The sequence below is a fragment of the Orycteropus afer genome, unplaced genomic scaffold (genome assembly GCF_000298275.1).
Source record: "Orycteropus afer afer isolate SDZICR_OR568_19922 unplaced genomic scaffold, OryAfe1.0 scaffold00857, whole genome shotgun sequence".
Classification (NCBI taxonomy): domain Eukaryota; kingdom Metazoa; phylum Chordata; class Mammalia; order Tubulidentata; family Orycteropodidae; genus Orycteropus; species Orycteropus afer.
In genome coordinates this window covers 226,042-238,331 of record NW_006922444.1, presented here as the reverse complement: position 1 = coordinate 238,331, position 12,290 = coordinate 226,042, and the positions used below count along the sequence as shown (strand labels likewise).

General features: G+C 46.9%; 1 protein-coding gene across 1 annotated transcript in view; it reads right to left on the bottom strand.

Moving 5' to 3' along the window:
* PTPRJ (protein tyrosine phosphatase receptor type J) overlaps positions 1–12,290 on the bottom strand; it is a 51,724-nt gene that overhangs the window by 22,857 nt on the left and 16,577 nt on the right. The window contains exons 4-8 of the mRNA XM_042783311.1: positions 9,330–9,566; positions 4,896–5,165; positions 1,991–2,251; positions 1,456–1,713; positions 465–734 (exon numbers count right to left, since the gene is read on the bottom strand). Coding sequence (XP_042639245.1) covers positions 465–734; positions 1,456–1,713; positions 1,991–2,251; positions 4,896–5,165; positions 9,330–9,566 — 1,296 coding nt within the window. The remainder of the gene's footprint in view (positions 1–464; positions 735–1,455; positions 1,714–1,990; positions 2,252–4,895; positions 5,166–9,329; positions 9,567–12,290) is intronic.

The following is a 12,290-nucleotide window of genomic DNA, read 5'->3' as shown; positions in this document are numbered from 1 at the left end:
TCTAGGTCCTGATATCTACATGGCTGGCTCTGTCAGATCCTTCTGGTCTTTGCCCAGAAGTCACCTCTTCATTGAAAGTCTCACTGGGTACTCTGGATAAACATTTCATTTTGCCCTTCCCTGCCTCTCCCTCCTCTCCTTAGCACTAACCATCATCCAATAAATTACTTATTTATCTTCTTTCTTATTTGTCTTTCCCACCAGATCAAAGCTCCAGGAAATTGGGGAGTTGTCTGTTTCATTTAATAATGTGTGGCATATAGTAAGTGCTCAACAAATATTTGTTGAATGAATAAATGATGGGGATATCAACACAGCACTAACAAGCTAACAGGATGGCTCAGTGAGTATAATGTTAATTACTGCAAAGCACACAAAAGCTAAGTAACTAAAGACTGCACAGGTCTTGTTTGCAAGGTCAATACCACACAGGAGGAGGCCAACAGGCATATGAGGCTACTCACCTGTACAGAATGACTCATAGCTAGATGCTCCTTCAGTGACATTCCCAACTTGTGCAAAGATCTCTACTGTGTAAGGTGAGCCAGGTATTAATTCAGTAACTGTAGCAGAGGTGATTCCAACATCTGTGGTTTCTTCTATTGGGCTGCTGAAATTTCCATCAATAAGAAGGTGATAAGTGTACATGGTAGAGGCGTTATCAAAGTTCTGCCAACTGAAGGTCGCAGCTGTGGTGTTGGTACTTATTTCAATGTTGGACACGTTGCTGGGCCCTTTGTTCAGAAAAAAAAAAGAAGAAGAAACATTAATCAGCTTGACTTCCAGGACTATTTTATTTACTGCATCCAAAAATAGCCTGGATCCTTGGGTGAAAGAATGAATAAAACCAATGTTTCCTGACTCATAAAGTGGAAGACTTCCCAAAAAGACAATCAGAAAATAATTACACAGATGACATCTCAAAAGAATTCAACATTTTTAGGTTTCTCTTAGTATCTTAACTTTTTCCAAAAGCTATTTTCAACATAGAATTTCCAATCTTTTTAAATCCAATTAATGAATAAGAAAAATACACTGAAAAGATATAAACTATCCATCTTTTACCATAAGTGTAGGTCCCATATTGGCAAAACACTTCCCTCAGTGTTACTTGCAAAGCTTCTCAACCTGGCAGTCTCTTCAGTGCCAACATGACAAGGTGACCCTCCTCTAGTCTATATTCCCAATGGATTAATGGAACAGCTGTTTGGGTATTTTTCTCATTGTCACAGAATCGCTTTCTGCTTCCAACAATGACATCAAGTTCACACGGCTTTGGTGGCAGTGCCCCATGAGAACAGAAGACCCTTTGTTGAGGCCAGAAATTCAGCCTGGAACCCAGAAATACCTCCTCCCCTCAACCTTTCTCCAATCATTCAACCAATACTTGCTTCCCTCTCTCCATGCAAAAATCAGGGAGACTGCTCCCGTGGAAAGGCATCCTAGGAGACTTACGTGTGTATTGTGAGGTGGAGCTGGAGTTCCCTCGGACGCCCCCCACTTCCGGAGTGATTGTGATGCTGTAGAGAGTGCCCGGTGTTAGGCCGCTTAGAGTGATCGCTTTGCGACCCCGGACCGTTTTGTTAGCACTGACCTCAGGCTGTATATCTAAATGGTAGATGTACTTGGAAGTGCTGTCAGTGCTCTGCCACTCCAAATCCATTTCGGTGGTAGTGACGCGCACCACGCGGATGTCAAACACCGCGCTGGACTCTGCGCCAAGAAAAGCAGGAAAAGGAAATCTATTACAGACCGTCAGAAAGCCCAGCTTATTCCAAAGTCATCATCCTGGCTGGTGGCTTACGTGTGATTGTTTCCTTTTCTTTTTGCTTCTCTGTCTTTAATAAAAAGTGTATGCCTTACTATCATTATAAAATTGTTATAAAGATTTTTCTTTAGATAATGAAAAGGAAAATCTGACATTTATCTATTCTATTATTTCCTTTAAGAAACATCACTGTTTCACTGAAAATATTATTTATTCACCTACCAGTTTGAGCAACAACTCTTTGAGGTGGCCCTTGTGTCCCATTTGGTCCTTGTGGGAATATTTCAAAATGATACTTGGTTCCAGGGTTTAAGCCACCAATGGTAATGCTGTGGTTGATGGTGGTGGTTTCATCCTGAGGTTCCCCAGCTCCATCCCGTCTGGTAACTATCTTAAAGGATTCCGAGTCATTGCTACTCCAAGCCAAGCCAATTTCTGTTGTGCCAACACTTTTCACTCGAAAATCAGAGACTGGACCAGGGGCTGAGGGAAGAAAATAAATGAATCTATTAAGAATCTACCTCCTTAGTAGACACTAAGCCTCCACTGAGGGTAAGGGTACAGTTTGGGGTGGGTGAAGGTGATGGTTGAACAACATGAGTATCATCAACATCACTGAACTGTCCATGTGAAATGGTGGAAGCGGCCAATGTTGCAGTACATAGCTACACATCATAGTAACATTAAAAAAACAAAAACTCTTAGCAAACCAGAAACAAAAGATTCTTTAAAAAATAATAATAATAATATAATCTGTTTCTCCAGAAGACAGGGGTGACAAAAGTACACAAAATATTTGCACTGGGATCATTTCAAATTGAGGGCACTCATCTCTCTTCTTCTTCTTTGTATTGCCACCTACAACACAAGACCCTCAGAAATGCAATCCCTCCCACCAAGGGAACGCTTGGCCTCAGAATGGCAGATGGTGAGCTTCAAAGTCATCCACAGGAAATGAGAAGAGGCGTGTCCTCCTGCGGTCAAGGCTCAGGCTCTGGAACAGAACCTTAGACGCTGCTGGCTGCTTAACCTTGAGTAGATGATGAAACCTCCCAGGGCTGCCACTCAGAAAAGGGTGGAAGAGCAGCTGTGGAATCCCAAAATCTATCGTCCCATTCCCTTAGTCATAGATGCCTAGATTTTCAGCTCAGGGGGTATTAGTTGTAGGACTACATTTTCCGGACTCCTTGTCAGCTAGACATGGCCACATAACTAAGTTTAGACAACAGAACGTCAGCAGAATTACTGTTGACTTCCAAGGTGGGAACACTTCCTTCTGCCCTTTCCCCTTCCTGTAGCTGCAACGTGGGTGTGATGACTAGAGTTCAGGCTGCCACCTTGGCCAATAAGGTGGAAACAACACACTGAGGATGGTGTAGTGACAACATCTAGGGTCCTGGAAGCCTTTAGGATGCTGTCCATGGTATAACATTACAATCTGACCCTGCTTCTCCTGTGCCTTTTTCTATCACACAAGGTAGAAAGCTAACAACTTAATTTTTCCAACCTCCTTGCAGCCAGGATTCTGGATGTGATTTAGATTCAGGCAACGGGAGGCCTTCCTCAAGCTGTGAAAGGTGAACGTGAGGCAGAGACGTGGCTTCTGCTGTCCGCACAGTCCCGAGGCGGCAGAGGGTCCTTCTGCGGCGTCATTGCACTTTCACTCATTCCCTCCCCTGGTGCAGAGAGCTGGGGCGTGAGCCTGCACCTGCTGCTGGTGCCAAGCTCACAGGCCTGGCCTGACTCGAGGACCAACACTGTGGCTGCATCTTCCCCAACCAAGATCAGGATCGTGTTCTCCTGGGGCCAAAAACTACAGCAGAGGCTTGCTAATCCCACCCTGCTGACTGCGGCAACCAGGTGAGCCACTTCAGTGGAGCTGATCTAGGAGTCATTTATAGGGGTGAACCCAGAGCCTGCCCCCAGCCTCTCCAAAGATTCAATAAACTCTCACTTCCCGGGATCCAATCCCTTTCAGCTTAAAATAGCCCATGGCCTCCATCTCCTGCCTGAGCCCTGCCTAATACTGGACTGCTTTTACATGACAGAGAAACTATCTCTTATGTTGTTTAAGCCACTGATACGTGAGGGTTTCTGACACTCACAACTGAATCTACTCCTAACTAGCAGATTAAACGGCAAAAGAGTAAAATGGTGAAGAAGGGAAAGCAGCATCCATTTTCCCAAAGAGCCAATCAGAAGCGTCTGTAAGAATGTTAAGATGCACATCCTGGGAAGAAACAGACACCTGAGGAAGACATCCTTGTGGAAGAAGCCCTGCCTCCTGAGTCGGACTCTCCCGGGCTCAGGTCTCTGCTCCGCTGCTCGCCGGCTGTAGGGCCTTGGGCAAATGCTTCAGCCGTGCTGGGCTGTCCTTTTCTAGTCTATAAAAAAAAAAGATCCTACTTCTTCCTGGGCAGGCCACTGCAGCACATGCCAAGCTCCTGGCCTAGTGCCAAATGCATGGCTCCTCTCCAGCACCCCAAGTCCATCACACCACTGTCCCAACTGGTAGACCATTACTGTCTGGTTCTAAACTATCGGGCCTTCCTTGGAACAGAAAGCTTTTTATGTGCTGCCTGTCATCACATTTTCAAGGGACATTTAAGCAAACAAAGGATAAGGCACAGCTGTGTTAGTGATGACATTAACAATGTCAGTATCTGGACACAAAGGGACATGGATACCCAGGTTCTTTTTCTCTCCATCTACCCACGTGCTCCATGTCTACACCACTCTAGAATGGCGGTTACAAGCTCAGGCTGGAGCCCAGACAGACTCCCACCTCCCTCACCACCAGCTGTGGCCTCAGCACCTCTCTCAACCTTGGCTTTCTCACACATAAAGTAAGCCTAGTGCCAACCAAGGCACAGGAAGGTGGGCACATTAAATGAGGTAGTGCTAATAAAGCATGTTATTTATAGCCTAGCACATGGTTCATGCCAGTCAATGATCACAAGTGTGATATTCCACATCCCGGAGTAAGAGCCTTATACACCAAGCCATATGGTGGACTTACACACAAAGCCATACATTCCTTTGGTCAGGCAACAGCTTATGCATCTTTGTAACTGGGCCCTGCTGTAGCAGATAGGCAAGGAAGGTGAGGTAGAACAAGTGAACTCACGAGTATACACTTGGAGAAAGCCGGGCGTGCCCTCAGCACCATCATCTTGCAAAGGACGCACAGTGATGTTGTATAAGGTGCTGGATGTGAGTCCAGGGATGACAACATGAGTCTCATTGGCTGTGAAATTGAAGGACTGGTTTTCCCCTACAACTTGGATTTTGTAGGTGTAGACAGAGGGTGGCACAGTGTCCCTGATTTCCCAAGTCAAATTCATGCTTGTGGCATTGATGCTTACAACTCGGATGCCAAAAACTTGACTTTCAGAATCTGTAAAGGAGGAAGAGTTCAAAATTACTAGAATGGCTAAGCCAGAGAGAGAGAGAGAAAGAGAGATAGAGAGAGAAGAGAGAGAGAGAAGCTGTCATCAGGGCATGTTACCACTCTTGGCAATTGTTCCTCCTTCCTCTACACCTTTTAACCACAACTGGAAATTTATATGAGTCCCAGGAAAAGTCAGCAATCACCAGTGGAGAAACCTAGCCAACTATAACTGCATAGTTACATTTTGTTTTTTATGAGTTGGCTTTTACAGATATGGTGGACTCTTAACCAAACAACAGCATGGTCTCAATGCATGCCTTGCCCTAGGTGCCAGGAGAAACCCAGAAAAGCCCTCTACCTATATAGATCCAAGAATGGACACTACCCTTCATGATCACAGACTCTGGCGTAAGATAGGTCTGGGTCCCCAGGCGAGGTCTGCTTGGATAGCCAAAGGAACACCAGGCAAATCATTTGAGCCTTGGTTTCCTCATCTGTAAAATCTAAATGGCAATCCTGACCTCAAGAGCAAAGAACCTGAGCATGATGGTCGTTCTGCACTTGCCCATCCTCCCTCCCAATCTCCCCCGGCCTTCCCTTGCCTGCTCTGCCCCCTACACAGTGCATCACCAGGGTGCCTGTCAGATGGGCTGTGATTGCATTCCACCTACGAATGCAATGGGCAGGGATTAGAGGACCAAGGAGAAGGTAGAGTCTTTCTCTCCATTTTCTCCTACTCTGGGCTGTGTGCTGTGCCATGGCTGCATTCCCTAAACCCTGACTTCACTGGGCTCCAGAAACATCATTTCCTCCCCTGGCCTTTCAGCCCTAGAGGTAGCTTTCCACCTTGGCTGGTCTCAGTATGTCTTCCATAGTTTCCTTAACTTGTCCCTCCTGACTTATCACCTAAAAAATGCCTACCACATTACATCACCACAGAGGATAAGGCTACTATAATTATTATCTATCAAGTGCTACAACAGGTCAGAGGGGCAGTGGTAGTTCAGTAACAGAATTCTTGCCTTCCAGGGGGGAGAGCCAGGTTCAATTCCAGCCAGTTGCACCTTAAGCACAGACACCACTCATCTGTGAGGAGAGGAGGCTTACAGGTAACTGTGAAGCTGAACAGGTTTCAATGGAGCTTCCAAACTAGAAAAAAAGGCCTGGCGATCTATTTCCAAAAAAGCAGCCTGTGAGAACCCTATGGACCTTAAACAGTCTGGTCCTGTTGTGCATGGGGTCACCATGAGTCTAGGATCCACTCAACAGCAGTTAACAACGAGACAAGGCAGGTCAACACCAACTAGGCTCTGTGTGCATCCATACGGTCAAAGCTCAAGATGTAACCACTTCTACCTTACTTCTGCTCAAAATGCTTTGAAGAGCAGGACATTCAAGACCAATGCAAATCCACATGACCCCTTCTAGCAAAGAAGGCAAAGGTCTTCCTCTCTGTGGCCCGTCCTGGGCTGCATGGCTTGGAGGGGGGCACATAGCCTGGAGTATAACTCCATTCACCCTCCTACACAAAGGCCGCGTGAGCAGGACAACCTGCAACATGGGAAGCACCTTTCCTCACACCTCACCGCACCCTCTAGAAACCAAGCCCTTTTCACAGAGACTCCTGTCTGTTACCGCTGCCAGTCACTGCATCCCTATAAGGTCCAGCAGCCCCCGCTATGGTCGCATCTTCTCCTCCCGCACCCCACCTTATCACATGACGAAAGAAGTGGGTATGACTAGACCCTCCTTCAGTGTGGATGGCAGGAAAAGCAGTCAGTCCTAACAGACACGACTTGTCACTGACCGGCTTCTTGCCCCAATCTTCTTGCCCTGTACAAGTAATCTAGCCTGGCTCGTCACTGTTTCTAATACATTCTCAAAAATATGTTCCCCCCTCTGTAAACCCTCTAAATAAGAGACAATTCTCAAGACAAGTAACCGCTTTCTAGGAATTAAATCAACCCTTAGAATGACCAGGCTCCTTGAGATGTTGCTGAATCCCAAACCTTCTTCCTCTGTGTCCATCCCCACCCTCCTAGCTTGACCTTCATTACCCAGGTCTGCTTCCTGCTTGAAGACTCTCATTGCTCCAAGCTCTCTCACATGTCATCAGCAGACCATGCTTCTAAACACCCACCTCTGCCCTGTCACTCCCTCAGGCACAGGGAGGTTTGTGAGCCTCTGATATGTATTGCAGGAAAGATATCGTTTGCTTACACCATGCAGCAGAGTCAAAGCTCGCAGACTGGCATTCCACGGACTTTGTGACAGAGCTTCGAGTCTCTCCCCTGCCTCACCTCCCATGCTCCCTCTTGCTCTGTGCCTTCACAGCTCCGTTTCCATCATCTGCACTTGCACTCACCATGATGCCTCACTTGGCGTGCCCTTCCCTCCTCTCCCCTCCATTGAACAAAATCTTCCCCTCCTGTCAAACCTTCAAATCCTCCCTTGTACAAGAGGCTTCCCCTCAGGGTCTGATGGTAACATTGTGCTCCTGCTGCCCACTGGTCACAACACCTGTGGGGGGGGGGGGGGTTGCCGTCAAGTCGATTCTAAAGCATGGTGACCCCATGTGTGCCAAGGAGAACTGTCACATAGGGTTTCCAAGGCTGGGACCTTCCAAAAGCAGATATCAGGCCTTATTTCTCACGTGCCTCTGGGTGGGTTTGAACCGCCAACCTTTCAGTTAATAGCCAAACACTTAACCACGTGCACCATCCACGGACCTCACACAGCACCTAGTATGTAGTTATAGCTAACGGTGGCTGTATGTTTCCTGTGCAGCTCCTAATGCCCCTTCCATATAGCATCGCTGGAAGTATTTGTCACTCACATGGAAGCCAAGGGGACAGAACCCCCTTCCTCCTGGCACAGCCATCCAGAAGCAGATATGTGACACCCTCTCCCAGGACTCTGAATCCTGAGAGAGTGTCACCAGTCAAGTATGACAGGGAGGGGGGACCCACCTCTGCCTGGCCCAGCCCTCCAGATGCTTATCTTTCCCGTTCCTGGTCCTCCAGTCCCAACCCAAGCCTCCAACTCTTAACTCTCTTGGTTAAGATAAGTGGAGTTGGGTTTTGTTGCTTACAACCAAGGCCCTGAAGGCTCTGGGGCTGCAGCAACTGTTCCTGCACCCACAGGGCCACAATGCACATTCCTACGCATGTTTGTCTTCAGTCCCCATCTACAATAGATGCTCCCTGGAGTAGGAAGCAGTATGTCTCTATTCCTTTATCAGGACAGTCCAAGAAGCCTTCAAATAAATTGGTCAGCTCACAGAGTAGAAATGCTGACAAGTCACAGCTTCACTGTGTGGTTGTTAGGTCAAGTCCATTGTGACTGATAAAGACCCTCATGGGATAGTCTAGAACTGCCCCACCGGGTTTTCTCATCTTTACGGGAGCAGATTACCAGGTCTTTCTCAGGCAGAGCCAGTGGGTGGGTTGGAACTGTCTGCCTTTTGGCTAGCAGTTCAGCACTTAACCATTGTGCTACCAAACCAAAAAAACCAAACACACTGCCGTCAAGTCAAACCCGACTCATAGTGACCCCTCCTTGGGTTTCCAAGGTGGTATCTCTACGGAAGTAGATTGCCCCATCTTCCTTCTGAGGAGTGGCTGGTGCGTTTGAACCACCAGCCTTCTGGTAGCAGTCAAGTGCCTTAGGCACTGCACCACCAGAGCTCCACTGTGCTACCAGGCTCCTTAAATTGTTAAGCAGAAAGCAGCAGTTTGCAGATCAACAGGTATCTCAATTGAAAGATCAGTACAAATACAAAGTCAGGTGAAAAAAAAATTCATTTTCTTATCTCAAGGGAGAAAAATTTAACCAACATCAACAAACTGAGTATCTGTAAAACAAACTTCATCTCAGAGGCCAATATGGCCATTCTAGCTGCAGATACGGAAGAAAGACATGAGGTAGCACCTAGTTCCTGCACACCATAGCTGCTCAGTATGTTTTCTTGAAGTTCATGAAAGAAGTGCCTGGGCTATGGCGATGAAAGAAACTGAATGGATCTACCCTGCTTAAAATCTCTTCCAGAAAAATCTCTCTGACAACAAAACGATTTACTAAGCAAGAGAAAAATTCAGGAACAGAGTCAAAGAAAATAAAACTTTCTGCTAGAAAATTCTGGCTTAAGTCATTTTACTAAATTCAACATACGTGTCCTAAACTCTATGTCCTGGGGTTGTCCTTCAGTGCCATTTGCTGCCTGAGAATAAACAGTGGCCTTGTACTTCATGCCAGACTTCAATCCAACAAGCTGAACTTGTGTGACCGCTGGTGAGAGGGTGGGTCTCCCCCGGGATGGGTCTGCAGGCTCCAGGAGGTATGTGTCCCCAGGGGCAGTGGGGCCACTGCGCTGCTTCTCTGCTGGGCTTCTCTCTGTGGAGTTGGAGTCTGTGTCAAACACAAAAGGCAAAGACATTAATGCAACAGAAACACCACTTCCATCTTCCCTTCACCCCCATCCTCCATCCTGATGGCACGTCAGACAATGCCCGTAGTCAGTATCCATCCTCTTCTTCCCCCAGGCAGCAGTGATCTTCCTGAAAGGGCCCTGACTTGTGGCAGATACTTTGCTCAGAATGCTTACCCCAGGAAGAAAAAACCGGTTGCCACGGAGTTGACTCCAATTCATGATAATCCCACGTGTGTCAAGAGTAGAACTGTGCTCCATAGGGTTTTCAATGGCTGGTTCTTCAGAGGTAGACTGCCAAGGACTTTCTTCCAAGGCACTCCTCGGTGGACTTGAACCACCAACCTTTCAGCTAGCAGCCAAGTGAGTTAGCCTTTGTGCCACCCACAGCCTCCTTACGCCCCAGGCAGCAACACAGACTTCTCCTACTCAGCCGTTTTGGACCACTCTCCCTTTCTGGGGGTACCATTTTCTCCCATCCCAACTTCTAGCCAGTTTTTCCAGGGACAGTGACATAATTCAAATTTGGCTAATCAGAGCCTCAGTCAAGAAATGTTTCCCCTGGACCAGATCCCTGCTGCTTAGGGGAAGTGTGGGATATGAGACAGATGAACTGAGGTGGCCATTTCTCCTGGAGCTGTATGGAAAGAGCCACTCTGCGAATGAAACTGAGAAACACAAAGAAGAGAAGAGTGCCACCTCATCTCTTTCCTTAAGGCTCCACTGGCCACAGCAGGAAGGCAGACAAAGCCAATAAATTGCTCTTTTATTTTAAGCAATTTAAAGCCTGGTTTCTGTCACCTGCCATCAAGAATCCTAACACCCACACTGTAGCTCTGTTTCCTTAAGTGTAAAATGGGATTAAGACTCGTCCTTCTCAACTAACAGGGTTGATTAACTGACAGATTCACTATGACACCTCCCCATTACTACTGAATGTCAGTGCAGGCTGGATATGCCTGCTGCCTACCCCTTTACCTAGTGATGTGGTAAATTATTCCAGTGGCCCTACTTGGATTAATACACCTGTCATTTGCTCAGCTGAAGGTTAAAATCCTAAAGGGCCAGTCTGTACTCCAGACTCCAAAACATTTCAAGCCCCATTTCTAGTCTGAGCCCCAAGGTACTCACTTTTCCTCTGTTCCTCATTCAAGGATGGGAACTAATTAAAATCTGGAGTGAAGGCCCTCTATAAATTCTGTGATGCTATACACACGTGAAAACACTATTTGTTAAAATATTAAGTCACTGAGAGTCAACTCCAGCAAGGGAACAGGAAAAGGGGCACCTTACTATCACCAAGAAATAAGAGTTTGAGTGGAACATATCCTGTAGGTCTGGGGTGCCTGCATTGAGAACCTCCTAGACCCAGGAGACAGAGAGAGAGAGAGAGTTCTAACACCAGATATGGCATGAGATGGAGAGAAGCAGTGGCAGAGAAATGGCAGCAGGAGGACCTAGAGGCCAGTGTGAGATGGGGCAGTGGGCTTCCCGGCCCACAGAACAAAGCAGATACAGTGGGGTGCCTCCAGACACTTACTGGAGCTACGCTCACCAACCCACAGAGTGAGTAAGCTGAGCGCCTTCAGGCTGAGGACTATTGGTAGAGTAGGGTGCCCCTGGGCACTTATCAGTGGAGCTAAGGAGCTTTGTAACACTCGCCCAAGCAGAGCAGAGGCTGGGCCACCCCAAGACATCCAAGGGGCTGAGGAGCGAAACTCCTGGGAGAATAAGAGCTATGCTGACCAATGACCCAAGTTTTGAGTTGTTCCTGATCCTGAATTGGTTACCTCCAATGCCTAAGGCACTTCCTGAATTGGTTACCTCCAATGCCTAAGGCACTTAACTGCTAACCAGAAGGCTGGTGGTTTCAAACCCACCAGCCACTCCATGGAAGGAAGACTGGGCAATCTACCTCTGTAAAGATTTACTGCCTCAGAAACCCAAAGGGGGTCATTATGAGTCAGAATCGACTTGATGGCAGTGAGTTTTTTAATAAGCCCCATAATTATGAACAGGTCTGTGAGTTCTGTGTGGCCACTGCAACAAATTATTGAAGCCAACGATGGAGCAGAAAGTGCTATGGAGGGATTGTTGCTATCAGAACTGGTAAAGAGGTTGGGGAGAGGAGGTATGTCTGACCTGTGCCTCACAAGAATCAACCTTGGACTACTGGCGCTGCTAATGGTTCTCTCCCTTTCCCCTTGTGAAGTCAGAAGAGGGGGTCTGATGCTACAACCATGTCATTTTTACAGTTGGCATCTTTTTTTTTTTTTTTTTTCTTAATAGTTAGTGTCAGGAGTAAAATTCAATGCAATGGCTCCAGACTCATGGAAACACGGGACTCTGTAAGAGAAAGAACCAAGGGACGTGGGAAATGAAACTTCTGATTCTTGGATGGTTACTTTGGCTGCTACCTATAATTGCTGAAAGGAACCTAAAACATGCTATGCTGCAGCTGAGGGGAGTAAAGCCACAAATGGGAGTGGCTTGAGGCAAAAGCCAGGTAGTTAAGCAAGATGACTGAAAGGGAACAAAGTCTTCCGGTTCCACCCAGACAGAAGCCCAAGATCGTGTGTGTATGAATGAAAAGATAAGCAAGAGGTGAAGAAGAAAAGATGAAACTGGAATGTTTGTTAAAGGTTTTTGTGTTTATCTGAACATACTAGGGATAATGAATGCTTCTCCTACCTAGTGCTGTAAAA